The sequence below is a fragment of the Clinocottus analis genome, unplaced genomic scaffold (assembly GCF_023055335.1).
Source record: "Clinocottus analis isolate CAN_PGR_092001 unplaced genomic scaffold, fCliAna1.0.p SCAF_50, whole genome shotgun sequence".
NCBI lineage: Eukaryota > Metazoa > Chordata > Actinopteri > Perciformes > Cottidae > Clinocottus > Clinocottus analis.
The window spans coordinates 140,610-161,234 of record NW_027176208.1 but is presented as its reverse complement, the minus strand read 5'-3'; the positions used below and the strand labels follow the sequence as shown (position 1 = coordinate 161,234).

Sequence of the window (20,625 nt, the reverse complement as noted above, 5' to 3'; positions counted from 1 at the left end):
TACAACAGGTTGTAGCTGTTGCTCAGGTAACAGCTTCGCCTCGTTTCCACTAAACTTCATTTGAAAAAACACGGATTAAATCGATTTGTCTCAGAAAGTTTGCTTTCTTGGATTCAAACAGAAAAACATATTAAAAAAATTATTCATCCACACGAGAAATCCTCAAAATGTTTTGAACCTAGAATGTTTCCAAAGCTCTTCTTCAGATATTTGTACCAAACTTCACTGGAACTCTATGTCATTGGGGACGTGGTTTGGATCCTTGGGGACGTGGTTTCAGTCAATGGGGACGCGGTTAAGGTCATTAGAGGCATGGTTTGGGTCAAGGGTGATGTGGTTTGGGTCAAGGGTGATGTGGTTTGGGTCAAGGGTGATGTGGTTTGGGTCAAGGGGGACGTGGTTTGGGTCATTGGGGACGTGGTTTGGGTCAAGGGGGCGTGGTTTGGGTCAAGGGGGACGTGGTTTGAGTCAAGGGGGCGTGGTGTGGGTCAAGGGGGACGTGGTTTGGGTCAAGGGGGCGTGGTGTGGGTCAAGGGGGACGTGGTTTGGGTCAAGGGGGACGTGGTTTGGGTCAAGGGGGACGTGGTTTGGGTCAAGGGGGCGTGGTTTGAGTCAAGGGGGCGTGGTGTGGGTCAAGGGGGACGTGGTTTGGGTCAAGGGGGCGTGGTGTGGGTCAAGGGGGACGTGGTTTGGGTCAAGTGGGCGTGGTTTGGGTCAAGGGGGACGTGGTTTGAGTCAAGGGGGCGTGGTGTGGGTCAAGGGGGACGTGGTTTGGGTCAAGGGGGCGTGGTGTGGGTCAAGGGGGACGTGGTTTGGGTCAAGGGGGACGTGGTTTGGGTCAAGGGGGCGTGGTTTGAGTCAAGGGGGCGTGGTGTGGGTCAAGGGGGACGTGGTTTGGGTCAAGGGGGCGTGGTTTGGGTCAAGTGGGCGTGGTTTGGGTCAAGGGGGCGTGGTGTGGGTCAAGGGGGACGTGGTTTGGGTCAAGGGGGACGTGGTTTGGGTCAAGGGGGACGTGGTTTGGGTCAAGTGGGCGTGGTTTGGGTCAAGGGGGCGTGGTGTGGGTCAAGGGGGACGTGGTTTGGGTCAAGGGGGACGTGGTTTGGGTCAAGTGGGCGTGGTTTGGGTCAAGGGGGCGTGGTGTGGGTCAAGGGGGACGTGGTTTGGGTCAAGGGGGACGTGGTTTGGGTCAAGGGGGCGTGGTGTGGGTCAAGGGCGACGTGGTTTGGGTCAAGGGGGACGTGGTTTGGGTCAAGGGGGCGTGGTTTGGGTCAAGGGGGCGTGGTTTGGGTCATTGGGGACGTGGTTTGGGTCAAGGGGGACGTGGTTTGGGTCAAGGGGGCGTGGTTTGGGTCATTGGGGACGTGGTTTGGGTCAAGGGGGACGTGGTTTGGGTCAAGGGGGACGTGGTTTGGGTCAAGGGGGCGTGGTTTGGGTCAAGGGGGACGTGGTTTGGGTCAAGGGGGACGTGGTTTGGGTCAAGGGGGACGTGGTTTGGGTCCAGGGGGACGTGGTTTGGGTCCTTGGGGTCGAGGCACGAAGAAAACAGGTTTTTAGAGAACGTTCAGCTTGATTTGTGTTGAGACGTTGAATGTTTTCTGATGTGTACGATTCTTCTGTTCTATTACTGTTCTTTGGGTTAGGGGTTTCAATATTAAAGGGTTGAGAAGTTCACCTGTGAGTTGTTTACTGAGACTATTCACATCACACAAACTGTTTCCAGTCTAAATATGTAAAAATGGACCATCTCTCTGCTGTAATTAATATTTCCTTTTGATCTTCAGAGCTCACACACACATGCACAAACAGCAACACATGCAAACATGTATGCCTCCTCCTCCTCCTCTTCCCCACATAAACACACCACAGTCTGAATGAGACGCTGATATTTGGGGCGCTGAATGTTTATGTAATCCTCTCGTATGAACTGATCCCTACCCCCTGCTGAAAAGAAAGGAACATGTTAACGGTTTACAGAGAACAGGGAACAGAAGGGAACCGCCAGTCGGGGATCTAACTGACCGAATGAAACAAAAGAAATGAAGGGAAAGGGCACAGAAGCATCGGGGGGAGGTAAAAAAAAGAAGTGTCCAAATATTATATATACCTGTGTGCTCATATTTGTGTCTTAGGAGGGAACTGGTCTTCTGGAATGTTTTGTCGCACAAGTCACACGCGTACATACCACTTTCAGTCTTCTTAATCTTCTTCCTGGACAGCAGCGAATCGCTGTCTGTCAGGTCGTCCAGGCCCGACAGATAGTCCGCCGTCCCATCCAGCAGATCCCCCTGAGACACAAAGACAGATTCAATACGTCTGATAATCCCACACCTGTCGGCTTCACGCTCAGAGACACCTTCTGGTCTGACACCCCCCCACTGCCTCCATGATCCCAAGTCTGGACAGAGCTTAAAGGCCCAAACCTGGTAAGTCCCTTTCATCCAGGACACACTTAAAAACCAGGACATATGGGAAAAAGAGGTTTTGAATGAAGTGTTGGGATTGTGTTTACAGATAAAGACATGAACTTTATCCTGAAACCAACTTGGGGCTATTTGGCTCATCACTAAAACGAGAACATCTCGTTAAAACTGCTTTGTTTACTTCACAAAACAATCTCAGTCCAACGTCCATCAGTATTTGTTCTGTAGTTTCTGACTGCATCACATGATCTCCTTCTGATTACTACAGATGTTCAAGAGTTTATTCTTTTCAGCACTTTCTTACTTTTGATGTGATTCGGTCTGAAGCTACTGAACAGCTTCTCATGGATCGTGTGGTCAGATTGTTTAACTAATGGCACCAAGTTGTTCGCGTGACCTAAACTGAATCAAACTTGAAGCATAGAGGTTTTAAGATCAGGAAACACGTCTATAAGCTAATGTTGGACTGTCTTGATAAATGTTTACTCCTTTATGTAATATGATGTCATGCGATATGTAGATTGTAAGTAAAACTATTTTTACCTGGAAACCTTGTTTCCGTTGGTACTTTCTCCTCTGCTGCATTTCAGCAAACGTCGCTGCTTCGGTGGCGTAGGTGTAGGCCATGTGTGGCAGGAAGCTCATGGGGTCGAGGCCCGGGTAGGGCCTGAGGCCCGGGATGGTGGCCTGGGCAGAAGACATGAAGGTAGGTGGAGGAAACGCTCCGTGAGATGGCAGAGAGGTGTAGACAGGACCACCAGAAAAGGGATTAATCTCAAAGATGGGACTGGGGCTTTTCTCCAACTGATGGATTGAGTTGCCTCCACCATCAGAGTACATGACTTCTTTCTTGATGTTGACCAGATCCATCGGCCTGGACTCCTGTTCTCGTCCTAGAACCTCACCATTTTGCTCGATGATGAAACCGTTGGGCTTGTGTTGCTTCTCCCTCACAGACAGAAGTTTCTGGGCCATGTGTTTGGGCAGCGACAGATCCAGTGGTATATCCACATGGGCCTCCTCAGAAGCTAGGCTGTTTGGAGTATAACAGCTACTCTGAGAGTTTTTGGAGGAAGCAGAGGAAAGGTTGAGGGGTGAGGGGGTATTGCTCCTCAAGTGGTCTAAGGGGTCTAGTAGTTTGTCCCCTGTTTTTTGCCTGTTGCCTGTAATCTGGTTGGCCTTTGTGAGTCTGTGGAAGGCATCACCGTTAGTGAAGCCTCTGTGTAAATCTATGGTCTGAAGGGACATTGGTACCCGGCTAAAGCTGTGGTTTACATCCAGTCCGCCGCGGTCAGGTGGGGGCGACTTCTTCCTCAAACTGCTTCCATGGTAGTTTTGATTCTTCCACTGGGCAAACCACTCCTTGACGAACTCTTGAGGAAGGCCGACGGCAATGGAAATCTTAAGCAGCTCTTCCGAGTTGGGCTCAGTGTTTATGGCAAAGTAGGCCTTGAGTACTGACACGTGGTCCTTGAAGGGGTTGATGGGACTGGTGGCCTGCTCGTTAGTTGCCAGCTCAGTGGGTATCGCTCCCTTGCGTCCGGCAGGACTGCTGTTCGTCGGCTGCAGGACTGCTTTGATCTCCTCGTTCATTTTGCACAGGTAGCGCTCATGTTGATGAAGGGGGATTGGCCCGGTGAAGGTCTCCTTGCAGTACTGGCAAGAGAATGGCAGGAACTGGTCCTGGCCATCGTGCGATTTCTCCTCACTGCTGAGATCAGTTGAGTGGCTTGGCTTCTCCTTCTTGATGTCCATTTGACTCTTAGAGTTGTCGATCAGACTCTTGGCCTCGTTAACCTTCTCCAGCGTGTAGTCGATTATGCTCTTTGTGGGGCTGCCATGGCCCAGCACATGGAAACCGGCCTGGACCAGCCTCTGCTCCTCCATCTGGGCCCCCAGCTCCTTCATGTAGGCCCTGAGCTTGGAGATCTCCTCTGGATTTCCATCCATCTTCTGCCTGCACACTGTATTGTCCACAATCTGAAGCACCTTCTGCACCTCGTTCAGATTGTTGGCAAAAGAACCCGAGAAGCCCAGAAGAGGATGGTCTAGCCCCATGCTTCCGAGATGTTGAAGGGGGCTCTGGGAGGAGCTGTGGATGCCCAGGGGGCTTCCACCACGGCTGTTTAGGTAGACCCCCGATCCGCCAAATCCGTGCTGAGAGGCCATTAGCTGCCGGTACTCGTTGAAGTCCATCGGCTCGGCTTTGATGTCGAGTTGACCCTGTTGGTCTGGTGGGGCGTGCAGGCGCCCGTTTTCCAGTTTGTGACGGAGCTGTGCGAGGGTGGGGCTTCCAGGTGATGAGGTTGTGGAGTTGGGGGAAGAACCAGGCTTGCCGTTGTTGCCGTTGCGCACCCTTCCGTTGATGGCAATCAGGCCGATGCATTTCTTGCTGCTGATGTGGGAGCTGTAGGAGCCGGAGTGGGAGAAGCGCTTTTTACAGTTGGAGCACTCGTACGGCTTCTCGCCTGCAACGCAACACACAATATTTAAACTTAGTTTTAGTTTCTAATAATAAAGTTTTAGCTTGTAGTTCAGGACAAAATCAGTTTTGGCAGATTGGACAGGTTACTACTTTTGATTACTGGCTTGTAAAAATCTACCAATCAAAAGTCAGGATTTGATTTGATGGGCTGGCCTTCCTCTTAATTACAGTTAGTCTGAATTCACTGCCCCCCTTTTTTGGTTAAGACCTTGGAAGCTAATGTGAGTCTGTCTGCCTGTCCATTACTTTGCTTTGGACTGAAATATCATATTTTACTTTTTTCTGTATGTTTTTTTTTTCGGAACATTTGAGGTTTTTTTTCAACAAGGCGTCTGTCAGTTTTTCTGGTGGAAAGATTCAACATAAAAGTATCATAAAATGTGGGTTATAAGGCACACTTTTTAATATGCCATATCTACTAAATTTAAAGGAAAAGACATATTTTGGGCGTCGAGCTGCGGCTCGTTTCGCTCCCTTCGATGGTTGTCGGGGAGCTAGCTGCTGCAGCTTTTTATTTTGTGCTGACATTCAGTGTTGTTTACTGTTTACTGGAGCTCAAACAGTGCAGGGCAGCACCTAAGGAGGCGCGATGGAGAACAGGCCTGACGGCGTGTCCCTCCCACCACCTCCACAGCGCTAGCTTGCGAGCTAACAGCGAGCGCTAGCTCATGAGCTAGCAGTAACTGCTGTTGCTACATTTAGAATTGGAAAAGTCCACAAATCAGCCGCACCGATATATAAACCGCACGGGTCAAAGTTAATTAGTAAGGAAAAAAAAAATCGAAAAGTCTAAAATTGACGGTAAACGTGAACCATTCGTGATTAAAGGACAACGTCAAAGATAAAAGAAGTCGTAATTCTATTCAAAGGAGAGGTAGCAGTTGTTTCATTAGTGTTCAGCTTTGATGGAACCGGGTGAGTCACTCAGCAGGTTGTTCATCGTAAGATGCGTTCGGGGGAAGGACGACTCACCGCTGTGAATGCGGAGATGCTCCTTCAAGTGATGTTTGTATTTGAAGGCTTTTCCACACTCGTTGCATTTGAACTTGCGGTTTCCAGCAGCGTCGTTCAGCGGCGGCGGCTGCAGACAAACACAAAAGCAGAGTTATCTCATGATGGAGAACGAGTGGGAGTCTGTGAGCACAGGGAAGCAGATTACGGGAAAAGTGAACAGTTTTTAGTGAAGCAGATCTGATAGCGACTTAGAGCTCCTTCCACCGGTTTATCTGCAACTCATTCTGAGAAAGCGTGTGGGCTGACTTTGTTCAGAGGCAACAGTTTCTCATGTCGCTGCTTCCCCACATTTGAAATGCAAATAAAAAGATAAACAAACACAGCCGGGGGGAGAACCTGCAGAGAGAGGGCGATGCTCAAACTCTGCACACTGAGGACTGATCCCATTTACTGGAGAGAAAGGTTCAAAATGACCCAATAGCAGAAATACAGGTTGTGACATTAGAATGTTCAACATGGTGTGAGGAAAAGTGAGAACTGCAGTAGTATGTATTTATTTTATTATTTTGGATATAACACTATGTTGTTCAGGTGGTGATTACACAACTAGTATACTACTACCTAAATTATATAAGTTAACTTATATCTGCACTTATATTATAATACAATAATATACTACTACTTGTACCTAAATTATATATTGTATACTACTAGTTATGCCTACATTATATATTTTGTATTGCTACTTATACCCGCACCATATAGTTTTTGCTAATACTTATACCTGAACTATATAATGTGTACTAATACTTATACTAGCTATTTATTGTGCTAATACTTATACCTGTATTATATAATTTGTACTAAAACTAAAACTATATAATGTGTACTAATTCTTATACCTGTACTACACCATTTGTACTAATACTTAGACATGCACTATATATTTTGCGCTAATACTTGCATTGCCTTTTGTACCTGCTAAGTTCATACTGTTCATATTGTTTACTAGTACGTACTAGTACTTGTTCATATTGTTTACTAGTATGTACTAGTACTTGTTCATATTGTTTACTAGTACGTACTAGTACTTGTTCATATTGTTTACTAGTACGTACTAGTACTTGTTCATATTGTTTACTAGTATGTACTAGTACTTGTTCATATTGTTTACTAGTATGTACTAGTACTTGTTCATATTGTTTACTAGTACGTACTAGTACTTGTTCATATTGTTTACTAGTATGTACTAGTACTTGTTCATATTGTTTACTAGTATGTACTAGTACTTGTTCATATTGTTTACTAGTACGTACTAGTACTTGTTCATATTGTTTACTAGTACGTACTAGTACTTGTTCATATTGTTTACTAGTATGTACTAGTACTTGTTCATATTGTTTACTAGTATGTACTAGTACTTGTTCATATTGTCTACTAGTATGTACTAGTACTTGTTCATATTGTTTACTAGTACGTACTAGTACTTGTTCATATTGTCTACTAGTATGTACTAGTACTTGTTCATATTGTTTACTAGTATGTACTAGTACTTGTTCATATTGTTTACTAGTACGTACTAGTACTTGTTCATATTGTCTACTAGTATGTACTAGTACTTGTTCATATTGTTTACTAGTACGTACTAGTACTTGTTCATATTGTCTACTAGTATGTACTAGTACTTGTTCATATTGTTTACTAGTACGTACTAGTACTTGTTCATATTGTTTACTAGTACGTACTAGTACTTGTTCATATTGTTTACTGGTACGTACTAGTACTTGTTCATATTGTTTACTAGTACGTACTAGTACTTGTTCATATTGTTTACTAGTATGTACTAGTACTTGCACCTGTGTGTTTTTAAGCCGTGTTAAGGTCCTGACATGTCTTTTTGTGTGTGGTATTTGAACACAGAGGATGGTAGAAAACAAGGATAGAAAGAACTTGTGGTGACGAGCGGTGAGCCGACACAAGAAGGACCAGATGAGTGTGAGAAGCAGAAAGTCTCCTCAGTCTCTCTTTGATAGTTTCACCCAGAGAACGTACACAAATAAACAGGCACTTAAACTCATTTGGGGATTTGAATCTTTCCTGCAGCAGAGAAACGACCATCTGCTGCAGGAGGAGCTTCAGGTACGGAGAGAAGGCTGAAGCTCATGATGATCAGCGACTCTGTGAGTCTGGATCAACAGGACGAGTGCAGGAGGCCCAGCGCATTATTAGATTATCATATGAGATTATCATCATGAGATTACTGTTTGACACCCTGAACGGTGTTTACAGCAGTCAGAGGAACAGCAGAGGAACTTCATGAGGGATCATTCCTCCAATCAGTTACACTTCCAACAACAGCTCATGTGACCAGTCAGAGGGCCAAAGACACGGACAAGAAAGGGTTCTCCTGAAGATGAACAAGAGTTCTCCTGAAGATGAACAAGAGTTCTACTGAAGATGAACAAGAGTTCTCCTGAAGATGAACAAGAGTTCTCCTGAAGATGAACAAGAGTTCTACTGAAGATGAACAAGAGTTCTCCTGAAGATGAACAAGAGTTCTCCTGAAGATGAACAAGACCAGGTTCTACTGAAGATGAACAAGAGTTCTACTGAAGATGACCAAGAGTTCTACTGAAGATGAACAAGAGTTCTACTGAAGATGAACAAGAGTTCTCCTGAAGATGAACAAGACCAGGTTCTACTGAAGATGAACAAGAGTTCTCCTGAAGATGAACAAGACCAGGTTCTACTGAAGATGAACAAGAGTTCTACTGAAGATGACCAAGAGTTCTACTGAAGATGAACAAGAGTTCTACTGAAGATGACCAAGAGTTCTCCTGAAGATGAACAAGACCAGGTTCTACTGAAGATGAACAAGAGTTCTCCTGAAGATGAACAAGACCAGGTTCTACTGAAGATGAACAAGAGTTCTACTGAAGATGAACAAGAGTTCTACTGAAGATGAACAAGACATCATCATCAAGACCTCATGTGACGGACCAATGAGAAGGGGAGGGGCGTGTCCTACCTGCTCGCCGGCCGGCCTGTGCGTGGTCATGTGACGCTCCAGCTGGGCGCGCTGGCTGAAGCGCTCGTTGCACAGCGGGCAGCAGACGGCGTCCTCGGCGCTCTCGTGCCGATACTTGATGTGTTCCTTCAGCGACGCCAGCCGCTTGTAGCCGCGCTCGCAGTACGGACAGGTGAGCAGCTGGGCGAGGGCGTCAGGGGGGCGGAACCGAGGGTCTGGAGGGGGAGGGGCCAGAGGTCAGAGGGCGCCGTTGTATGTAACTGTAATATCTCTATGTACTTTGTACACTCTGTATGATGTCTCACCGTGCTCGCTCTCGTCCTGGTCCATGGCTTCGGGGGTGCCCGGTCGCATCACCTCCTCCGGGGCTTCTGGGTAAATAATTGCCGTGTCGCTGCGCTGCAGGTACTCGGCGATGGTTGCCGGGTGACTTTCTCCGTCCTCTTCCTTGCGTTTCAGGAAGAACTTGTCCAACTCAGAGACGCCGAGAGGTCGCTTCACTGATCCCAGAACCGCAGAACCGCAGAACAGCAGCATGCAGGTGAATTAGTGTGGAGTTATACTGAATACGAATGTATGTATGTATGTGTGTGTGTGTGTGTGTGTGTGTGTGTGTGTGTGTGTGTGTATGTGTGTGTGTATGTATGTGTGTGTGTGTGTGTGTGTGTGTGTGTGTGTGTGTGTGTGTATGTATGTGTGTGTGTGTGTGTGTGTGTGTGTGTGTGTGTGTGTGTATGTATGTATGTATGTATGTATGTATGTATGTATCTATGTATCTATGTATGTATGTATGTATGTGTGTGTGTGTGTGTGTGTGTGTGTGTGTGTGTGTGTGTGTGTGTGTGTGTATGTATGTATATTCATTAATATTTTCTTACCTGTTCTGTTTCCTTTTGGACCGACAGCTTCATACTCGTCTGTCATGTCATCTGTTCAATGAAATGACAGAAAACATATTCATATTTAGTCATCTCCTTCTCCTCCTTCTCTTCCTTCTCCTCCTCCTCTTCCTCCTTTCCTCCTGCTCCTCCTCTTCCAAAATCACAATCTGAATGTGTTTGGGCCGCAATGAGTAAACTATTGTGTTTGTTCCTCATATGACAACATGACCCCCAGGGTTATGCTATGGGGTATGCTATGGGGTATGCTATGCTATGGGGTTATGCTATGGGTTATGCTATGCTATGGGGTTATGCTATGGGGTATGCTATGCTATGGGGTTATGCTATGGGGTATGCTATGCTATGGGGTTATGTTATGGGGTATGCTATGCTATGGGGTATGCTATGGGGTATGCTATGCTATGGGGTTATGTTATGGGGTATGCTATGGGGTATGCTATGGGGTTATGCTATAGCATATGCTATGCTATGGCGTATGCTATGCTATGGGGTTATGTTATGGGGTATGCTATGCTATGGGGTTATGTTATGGGGTATGCTATGCTATCGGGTTATGCTATGGGGTATGCTATGGGGTATGCTATGGGGTTATGCTATGGCATATGCTATGCTATGGCGTATGTTATGCTATGGCGTATGCTATGCTATGGGGTTATATTATGGGGTATGCTATGCGGTATGCTATGGGGTTATGCTATGGGGTATGCTATGGGGTTATGCTATGGGGTATGCTATGGGGTATGCTATGGGGTTATGCTATGGGGTTATGCTATGGGGTTATGCTATGGGTTATGCTATGGGGTTATGCTATGGGTAATGCTATGGGGTTATGCTATGGGGTTATGCTATGGGGTATGGTATGGGGTTATGCTATGGGGTTATGCTATGGGGTAATCAATGGGGTATGCTATGGGGTTATGCTATGGGGTTATGCTATGGGTTATGCTATGGGGTTATGCTATGGGGTTATGCTATGGGGTTATGCTATGGGGTTATGCTATGGGGTATGCTATGGGGTTATGCTATGGGGTTATGCTATGGGGTAATCAATGGGGTATGCTATGGGGTTATGCTATGGGTTATGCTATGGGGTTATGCTATGGGGTATGCTATGGGGTTATGCTATGGGTTATGCTATGGGGTATGCTATGGGGTTATGCTATGGGGTTATGCTATGGGGTAATCAATGGGGTATGCTATGGGGTTATGCTATGGGGTTATGCTATGGGGTTATGCTATGGGTTATGCTATGGGGTTATGCTATGGGTTATGCTATGGGGTTATGCTATGGGGTTATGCTATGGGGTTATGCTATGGGGTATGCTATGGGGTTATGCTATGGGGTTATGCTATGGGGTAATCAATGGGGTATTCTATGGGGTTATGCTATGGGGTTATGCTATGGGGTTATGCTATGGGGTTATGCTATGGGGTATGCTATGGGGTTATGCTATGGGGTTATGCTATGGGGTTATGCTATGGGGTTATGCTATGGGGTAATCAATGGGGTATGCTATGGGATTATGCCCACCGCTGCCGATCAGGTGTGTGTTGGTGTCTCTAAGTCTCCAGCGCTGATGGTGGTCCTGGAGTCCCTCTGAGTCCTTCTGGTCCTGGTAGGACAGCAGGGCCTGGGCGACTCGGGGCGAGGCCTCCAGAAGGGGAACGCCGGCCGTGTTGCACGCCTCCTCATCCTCCCCTCGTCTTTCTCCTCCACCTCTTCCTCCTGCTTTTCCATCATCTCCGTTACCGAGGCTGTTCTCCTCTGAGGCCGCAGGCCGGTCGTCCTCGTCTGTCTCTGAACTCGTCTCCACCACATCCTCATAGTTCAACTCTGAAACACAAACACCAGACCAGGACATGTCAGACCAGGACATGTAAGACCAGAACATGTTAGACCAGAACATATAAGACCAAAACATATTAGACCAGGACATGTTGACATGGACATGTAAGACCAGGAGCAGATATACCAGGACATGTTAGACCAGGACCAGATAGACCAGGACATGTAAGACCAGAACATGTTAGACCAGGAGCAGATAGACCAGGACATGTTAGACCAGGACCAGATAGACCAGGACCAGATAGACCAGGACATGTAAGACCAGAACATGTTAGACCAGGAGTAGGAGGAAAGGGAGGCAGAGAAAGAAGAGGAGAAAAAGGAGGATTAGGAAGAGGAGGGCTGCTAGTACTGCTGCTACTTTTGTTACTGCTACTGTTACTACTGTTACTGCTACTGTTACTACTATTGTTATGCTAGTGTTACTACTAGTGTTACTGCTACTGCTACTACTATTGTTACTACTATTGTTACGACTAGTGTTACTACTAGTGTTACTACTATTGTTACTACTAGTGTTACTACTAGTGTTACTGCTACTGCTACTACTATTGTTACTACTATTGTTACGACTAGTGTTACTACTAGTGTTACTACTATTGTTACTACTAGTGTTACTACTAGTGTTACTACTACTGTTACTACTAGTGTTACTACTACTGTTACTACTACTGTTACTGTTACTGCTACTGTTACTACTATTGTTACTACTATTGTTACTACTAGTGTTACTACTAGTGTTACTACTACTGTTACTGTTACTGCTACTGTTACTACTATTGTTACTACTATTGTTACTACTAGTGTTACTACTAGTGTTACTGCTACTGTTACTACTACTGTTACTGTTACTGCTACTGTTACTACTATTGTTACTACTATTGTTACTACTAGTGTTACTACTAGTGTTACTGCTACTGTTACTACAAAACAACAGGATGTTAAAACCTATTAACAAAAACATGAATAAAAATACATCTCAGAGGAGGAATGAATCTATGACTCTTTACCTCTCAGAGGAGGAATGAATCTATGACTCTTTACCTCTCAGAGGAGGAATGACTCTCTGACTCTTTACCTCTCAGAGGAGGAATGACTCTCTGACTCTTTACCTCTCAGAGGAGGAATGACTCTCTGACTCTTTACCTCTCAGAGGAGGAATGAATCTATGACTCTTTACCTCTCAGAGGAGGAATGAATCTATGACTCTTTACCTCTCAGAGGAGGAATGAATCTATGACTCTTTACCTCTCAGAGGAGGAATGAATCTATGACTCTTTACCTCTCAGAGGAGGAATGAATCTATGACTCTTTACCTCTCAGAGGAGGAATGACTCTCTGACTCTTTACCTCTCAGAGGAGGAATGACTCTCTGACTCTTTACCTCTCAGAGGAGGAATGACTCTCTGACTCTTTACCTCTCAGAGGAGGAATGACTCTCTGACTCTTTACCTCTCAGAGGAGGAATGACTCTCTGACTCTTTACCTCTCAGAGGAGGAGTGGGGCTGATGGAGATTAGTCGTTCATATCTCTATAATATGATCTTTGTCTGCAGCACTCGCCTCCACGACAACTGCACAGCAGGTGCAAATTAAATAGGGGAGCCACGGTGGGCCGGGCCGAAATCTGCTGACCTGGGCTGAATACCAAGAGCAGGGTGTGTGTGTGTGTGTATGTGTGTGTGTGTGTGTGTGTGTGTGTGTGTGTGTGTGTGTGTGTGTGTGTGTGTCTGTGTGTGTGTGTGTGCGCGCATGGGGGTGGAGAGGGTAGGGGGGGCGTGGGACAAACCGGGCTTTAATAAGAGGTGTGACCAGCGGGATTTAGACTAGTAATGCCCTCTGTGAGTAGAGGGAGCAGAGAAAGAGCTGAAGAGTGAGACATGAATACTCGTTGTGTGGTCGAAGGTATGCGCCCACAAAACACCCAGAACCCCCAAAACACCCAGAACCTCCAAAACCCCCTAAACACCCAGAACCTCCAAAACCCCCTAAACACCCAGAACCCCCAAAACACCCAGAACCTCCAAAACACCCAGAACCCCCAGAACCCCCAAAACACACAGATCCCCCAAAACACACAGAACCCCCAAAACCCCCAGAACCACCTAAAACCTCCAGAACCCCTAAGACCCCCAGAACCCCTAAAACCTCCAGAACGCCTAAAACCCCCAGAACCTCAAAAACCTCCAGAACCCCTAAAACCCCCAGAACCCTTAAAACCTCCAGAACCCCCAGAGCTATTGTGCCGTCTGCCTTTTGGCTGAAACAATGTGACCTGAAGAAGAAGACATGTTCAATATACATATTTCGTTGAAACTATTACGCAAAGCGACTCACATTTCTGCTCTCCACTACAGACACAGCATCAGGGTTCGAACCACCAACCCTCTGAACCACTTCAAAATCAACTCAGCAACAACCAGAAGAAGCAAATCTGATTTCTGAAACAGGAATCATTCCACCTTAAATCTTCAGTGAAACATTCTGCCTTAAATCACACAGTCTTAGCAGCAGGTTGTGTGTGTGTGTGTGTGTGTGTGTGTGTGTGTGTGTGTGTGTCTGCGCTGTGATTGGCCGGTTGGTGGCTGTGTCAGTGGGTGACCTCCCAAACAAAAGCCATTCACGGCGCTGTTTGCCCGCCGGGTCACATGACTCTGGCAAAGAGTGGCAGATGTCACCGGGGGCAACGCAGCCGGCTCCTCTCAAAACACTGTCCACCATTTTGTGCCTCAATGCACACACACACACACGCGTGCGCGCACTCACGCACGCACGCACACACACACACACCTTCAGCTTCTTAAAGTCCGTCCTCCATTGTTGGACCTGCTGATCTCACAGAGCTCTGATTGTCTGCAGCCGTCGTCCTTTGTGTCCATTCAGGGAGGCGGGACAAAGAACCTCCAACAGGACGTTCTCCAACAGGACGTTCTCCAACAGGACATTCTCCAACAGGACGTTCTCCTACAGGACGTTCTCCAACAGGACATTCTCCAACAGGACGTTCTTCAACAGGACATTCTCCAACAGGACGTTCTCCAACAGGACGTTCTTCAACAGGACGTTCTCCAACAGGACATTCTCCTACAGGACGTTCTCCAACACAACGTTCTCCAACCGGACGTTCTCCGGTTGGAGAATGTTCTCATATGAATGTTCTGATAAGAATGTTCTCACATGAATGTTCTGATAAGACTTAAGGCGGGACTGAGGGTGAAGAACCTTCATCAGAGCTGAACGTACCTGACGGGTTTCCTCTGGTCCATCATTTAAACAGCAAAGAGTCCACTCCGGGTTCCACAGGCCCATGAGAACATCACAATCAATGAGAAGATCGTAATCTACAGACCCATCAGAACAATCATAATCTATAGGTCCATAAGAACAATCATAATCTATAAATCTATGAGAACAATCATAATCTCTAGGTCCATAAGAACAATCATAATCTATAGGTCCATAAGAACAATCATAATCTATAGGTCCATAAGAACAATTATAATCTATAGGTCCATATGAACAATCATAATCTATAGTTCCATGAGAACAATCATAATCTCTAGGTCCATAAGAACAATTATAACAAGAATCCATTTGTTTCCACAAGTCCATCAGATCAAAGCGATCGTCTTCGTCCGAGTGCTGCGACCACATCCTGCTGCTCAATGAAAGGTAATGAGAGATGGAACCAGCTCTCTCTCTCTCTCTCTCTCTCTCTCTCTCTCTCTCTCTCTCTCTCTCTCTCTCTCTCTCTCTCTCTCTCTCTGTCTCTCTCTCTCCTGAGAGCAGATCACCTGAACGCTGGAGGGAGGAGGGAGGAGGTAAAGACAGGCGCTGCTGTGAATAATGAGGTCGCTGCCGAGCGGCTACGAGCTGGAAGTCATTCTCAGAGGAGGAGACACAAGTATGTGGACGGCTGAATGTTCTGCTGCATGCAAAGAGAAGGGAGTTCGCCCACAGGGTGTCCATATACTTATGCTCACAACGAAATACAACATAGTACAACAAAGTGTGTGTGTGTGTGTGTGTGTGTGTGTGTGTGTGTGTGTGTGTGTGTGTGTGTGTGTGTGTGTGTGTGTGTGTGTGTGTGGAAGAAGAAGTAGCAGTTCCTCTTTTTACAAGTTGAGTCACAGTCAACTTTAATCAGGTTTTACCACCTTGAGCTTTTGTAGGTCGGTTCACTCCTCCTCCTCCTCTTCCTCCTCTTCCTCCTCTTCCGTGATGAGGAAGAGTGATGAGGAAGAGTGCTGTCTCTAACAGTAATCCTCTCAGCAGTCGGTTTAAGCCCCGCCCCTCTGATGACACGACGCCGCTGCTCTCTGATAAGACTGAGTGTGTGTGTGTACAGTGTGTGTGTGTGTGTGTGTGTGTGTGTGTGTGTGTGCGTGTGTGCAGTGTGGACCAGCTGAACGGTAGAAAAAGTAAAATGTCTCTTTTGATCTTATATCATGCGTTTTGAATCCGATGAAACTTCATCTGTGTGTGTAAAAGTGTGTACATGTGTGTGTAAGTGTTTGTGGGAGGGAGGGGCCAGAGTGCATCATGGATCCAGGCTCTCACACTGCTGGATGTGATGACGCAGGTTTACAGCCGCCAGCCTCTCTGGGGGCGGGATTATGAATTATTCATCTTCCCAGGTGGGGGATGAATCTTTCCAGAAGAGAGTTATTAATCCCTCTGATGAATTCCTTCTTCCTGCCAGAAACTTTCCCCGTAGTATTTCATGACAGCAGGTGTTAACTTTAAGAGGCATCGTCTTCCTCTGAGTGGAGCAGCATTCATCGAGCTGGACCAGGATCAGCTCAGACCAGGATCAGCTCAGACCAGGATCAGCTCAGACCAGGATCAGCTCAGACCAGGATCAGCTCAAATCAGGATCAGCTCAGACCAGGATCAGCTCAAACCAGGATCAGCACCGCCTAGAGGACGCCGTCTCGAGAACTTCGTCTAGAGGACGCTGTCTAGGACGCCGTCTAGAGGACGCCATCTGGAGGACGCCGTCTGGAGGACGCCATCTAGAGGACGCCGTGTGGAGAACTTTGTCTAGAGGACGCTGTCTAGGACACCATCTAGAGGACGCCGCCTGGAGAACTTTGTCTGGAGAACGCCGTCTGGAGGACGCCGCCTGGAGAACTTTGTCTGGAGGACGCCGTCTGGAGGACGCCGTCTAGAGGACGCCGTGTGGAGAACTTTGTCTGGAGGACGCCGTCTGGAGGACGCCGTCTAGAGGACGCCGTGTGGAGAACTTTGTCTGGAGGACGCCGTCTGGAGGACGCCATCTAGAGGACGCCGTGTGGAGAACTTTGTCTGGAGGACGCCGTCTAGGACGCCATCTAGAGGACGCCATCTCGAGGACGCCATCTAGAGGACACCGTCTAGAGGACGCTGTCTAGGACACCATCTAGAGGACGCCGTCTAGAGGACGCTGTCTGGAGGACGCTGTCTGGAGGACGCCATCTAGAGGACGCCGTCTAGAGGACGCCGTCTAGAGGACGCCATCTAGAGGACGCCATCTAGAGGACGCCGTCTGGAGAACTTCGTCTCGAGGACGCCATCTAGAAGACGCCGTCTAGAGGACGCTGTCTAGGACACCATCTAGAGGACGCCGTCTAGAGGACGCTGTCTGGAGGACGCTGTCTGGAGGACGTCGTCTAGAAGACGCCGTCTAGAAGACGCCATCTAGAGGACACCATCGAGAGGATGCCGTCTAGAGGACGCCGTCTTGAAGACGCCGTCTAGAGGAGGTTTCAGGGTTTTTTCAATCGGTAATACTGTAAAGAACTCATGAGAAGAACAAAAACCTTTTAAGGACATTCAGCGTCACATTTTAAGCGAACAACAATCTATTTGGGACCTGAATGCAGCAACAACAACAACAACAACAACAACGATTCATTACAGGCGCACACACACACACACACACACACACACACACACACACACACACACACACACACACACACACACACATTGCCTCACAGCAGTCTGACTGGTCTTAAAGTCTTGTGGATCTGTTCCTGGAACAGTGAAGAAGTGAAACTGCTGATGGAGACACTTTACCGTGGACTCACAAGACCTTGGTCCACCACAACCTGCAGCAGGACAGAACGCTCTGCACCGTTTCTCTGATGATGAAACACGATGAACACATGAACACCGTCTCGCCAGGGCAACGTGTTCATGTCTTTATAGACAGACAGGGTGATGTGGTGGAAAGCTCTGGAACCAGAACACGAGTCTGCAATGTTTCTTCACATGAACCGGCTCCAGGTTTCCAGGAGGAGGATCAGGTGAAAGTGTTCAGAGCAGAACGCCGTCCTTCAGGAGAACGTTACTAACGCTGACTCAGCGCCGGAGGAGCTCATCGGGGTGAAGGACAAACAGGAAGTGGAGTGTTGTCGGAGCCGGTCGGCACTCGCGGTCAAACCTTTGGACTGACAGATCTGTTCACCCATCATGTGACTCGCTAACCAAGCGGCCGCTCGGCGTGGAGACTCGCTGAGGTGACAGGAAGTGACAGGAAGTGACAGGAAATGACAGGCGTTCGCTGCCGGGCCCGAACTCTCCGGACGAGTGGACGAGCGGCCGCAGGACGCAGAAATAAATGACAAATGGCAGCTTCCTGTGATGATCCAGGAGTGATGGACCTTTCATCAAGCTTTCTTTTGTCTATTAAACATTTATTATTATGTGTTTTGTTTGACTGACAGAATGAAGTAAGTCTGATTCTGACGTCTGAAGGTTCTCTCACGGTTCGCCAAACACAAGCTGACTTCGCTGTCAAAGCTAAGGAGCTCCCAAGCTAAACTTTAGGATTTAGGGTGGAGTTAGGATTTAGTTAGTTTAGGTGGAGTTTAGGGTTTAGGGTTCAGGCTGTGGTTTAAGGTTTAGGGTGGAGTTTGGGGTGGAGCGGAGTGCGTGGAGGAGAGCTGGTGGGTCTGAACAGAGCAGCATGGTCTCACAATAAGAGGCAGGAGGGGGGACAGTGGAACCAGTGGAACCAATGGAACCAATGGAACCAGTGGAACCGCACTGTGGTCTCTGTCCTCTGAGCTGAGAGCTGCCTCCACTTCCTGCTGCAGGAAACCACCGACCACGGCACTCAGGAAGCAGCTCCCAGTAAAAGCTGCTGGTTTCCACACAGACCAGTGAAGACACTGGAGACGCTCACCATCTTGTCCTGCACACACACTATATATATATATATATATATATATATATATATATATATATATATATATATATATATATATATACATATATATATATATATATATATATATATATATATATATATATATATATATATATATATACACACACACACACACACACACACACACAGACACACACACACACACACACACACACACACACACACATACATTTAGTAAACCTCCACACTGATTCACCTGCATGCTGCTGTTCTGCAGTTCTGTGTGTGTGTGTGTGTGTGTGTGTTTGATTAAAAGCAGACGTCACATCAGACTGAAATAGAAGCTCGACATCGTGTTTCATTCCTGACTCATGCGGCCATCAGTCTGCTTTAGACCTGCCTTCACACCCTGAACACACACTCACACACAATACACACTCACACTCAGACACACATAATATACACACTATACACACACACTCACAAACACACATAATACACACACACACACACACACATAATACACATGCTCACACACAGCAGCCCTTCCCTGGTAGGAATGTAACCACGAGGTCACTCAAGTGTGTGTGTGTGTGTGTGTGTGTGTGTGTGTGTGTGTGTGTGTGTGTGTGTGTGTGTGTGTGTGTGTGTGTGTGTGAATGTTTACAGCAGTTTGTGTGTTGGAGGTAAATAAACAAACAGTAAACATTCTCTAACCCCCCCACGAGGTGAACCATGAAGCGACCCTCTCTCTGAGCGAGAGACATTTCTAACGCTCTCCATCCACACTCTCACAGCCCTTCAAAATAAAAGCCTTTTATCCACCAGCCTCTCAACCAATTAAAGCCTTTACAACTTCAGATTGAAGCGCTCTCAAGACTCCTTCCTTCAGCGTCCGGAGAGTGAGAGAGGAGGAAGACGAGGAAGACGGGGGTGTTGTTGCCGTCAACAACATGAAGAGGCTCTGAGAGCTTTGAGGAGATGGAGATCAGGTTCAACCACTAAAAGCCTTCAACGCGCCGCCACTTTAAGAACCTCAAACCAGGACAGAAACCTTTTGTTCTCTGAACTTATGAACTGCAGTCTGGAGACCCGGAGCAACCAGACCTGGACCCGTCGAGTCCTTCTAGTCCTCCTGATGGAGTCCAACAGGAGTCCAGACTTGGACCCATCTAGTCCTTCTTGTCCTTCTGATGGAGTCCAACAGGAGTCTAGACTTGGACCCATCTAGTCCTTCTTGTCCTTCTGATGGAGACCCGGAGCAACCAGACCTGGACCCGTCGAGTCCTTCTAGTCCTCCTGATGGAGTCCAACAGGAGTCTAGACTTGGACCCATCTAGTCCTTCTTGTCCTTCTGATGGAGACCCGGAGCAACCAGACCTGGACCCGTCTAGTCCTTCTAGTCCTCCTGATGGAGACCCCAACATGTTTCTAGGAGTACGAAGTCTCATGGAATAAAGAATCTGAAGTGAAAAACAATCTTGAGACAAACTTCAAAGTGAAGTCTTCAAAGTGAAGTCTAAAGAAAATTGCATAGAAACTGAATTTGTTTTAAATATTAAATATTTCCATCCAGCTGTCAGTTTGTGAAACACTTCGTCAGCAGCTATTTTAACTCACGGAGGAAAGAAAAAGGAAGTGAAGTGTGACCGAAAGAGAAGAAGAAGAAAAGAAGAAGCTTTTAAATTAGACAACTGAAGAGAAACTGCAGCAGTTTGACTTTTACACGTTCATCAGAAAGACGAGCGTCTTGGGTTCTTTACCCTAACCCATGGGTTCTTTACTCTAACCCTTGGGTTCTTTACCCTAACCCTTGGGTTCTTTACTCTAACCC

General features: G+C 47.0%; 1 protein-coding gene across 2 annotated transcripts in view; it reads right to left on the bottom strand.

Moving 5' to 3' along the window:
- The window catches only part of zeb2a (zinc finger E-box binding homeobox 2a), a 39,406-nt gene that overhangs the window by 3,723 nt on the left and 15,058 nt on the right, over positions 1-20,625 (bottom strand). For both annotated transcript variants that reach the window (XM_068601530.1, XM_068601531.1), the window contains 7 exons: positions 11,321-11,623; positions 9,766-9,816; positions 9,193-9,387; positions 8,888-9,102; positions 5,878-5,986; positions 2,964-4,888; positions 2,105-2,285 (listed from right to left, as the gene is read on the bottom strand). In XM_068601530.1, the coding sequence (XP_068457631.1) occupies positions 2,105-2,285; positions 2,964-4,888; positions 5,878-5,986; positions 8,888-9,102; positions 9,193-9,387; positions 9,766-9,816; positions 11,321-11,623 (2,979 nt within the window). The remainder of the gene's footprint in view (positions 1-2,104; positions 2,286-2,963; positions 4,889-5,877; positions 5,987-8,887; positions 9,103-9,192; positions 9,388-9,765; positions 9,817-11,320; positions 11,624-20,625) is intronic.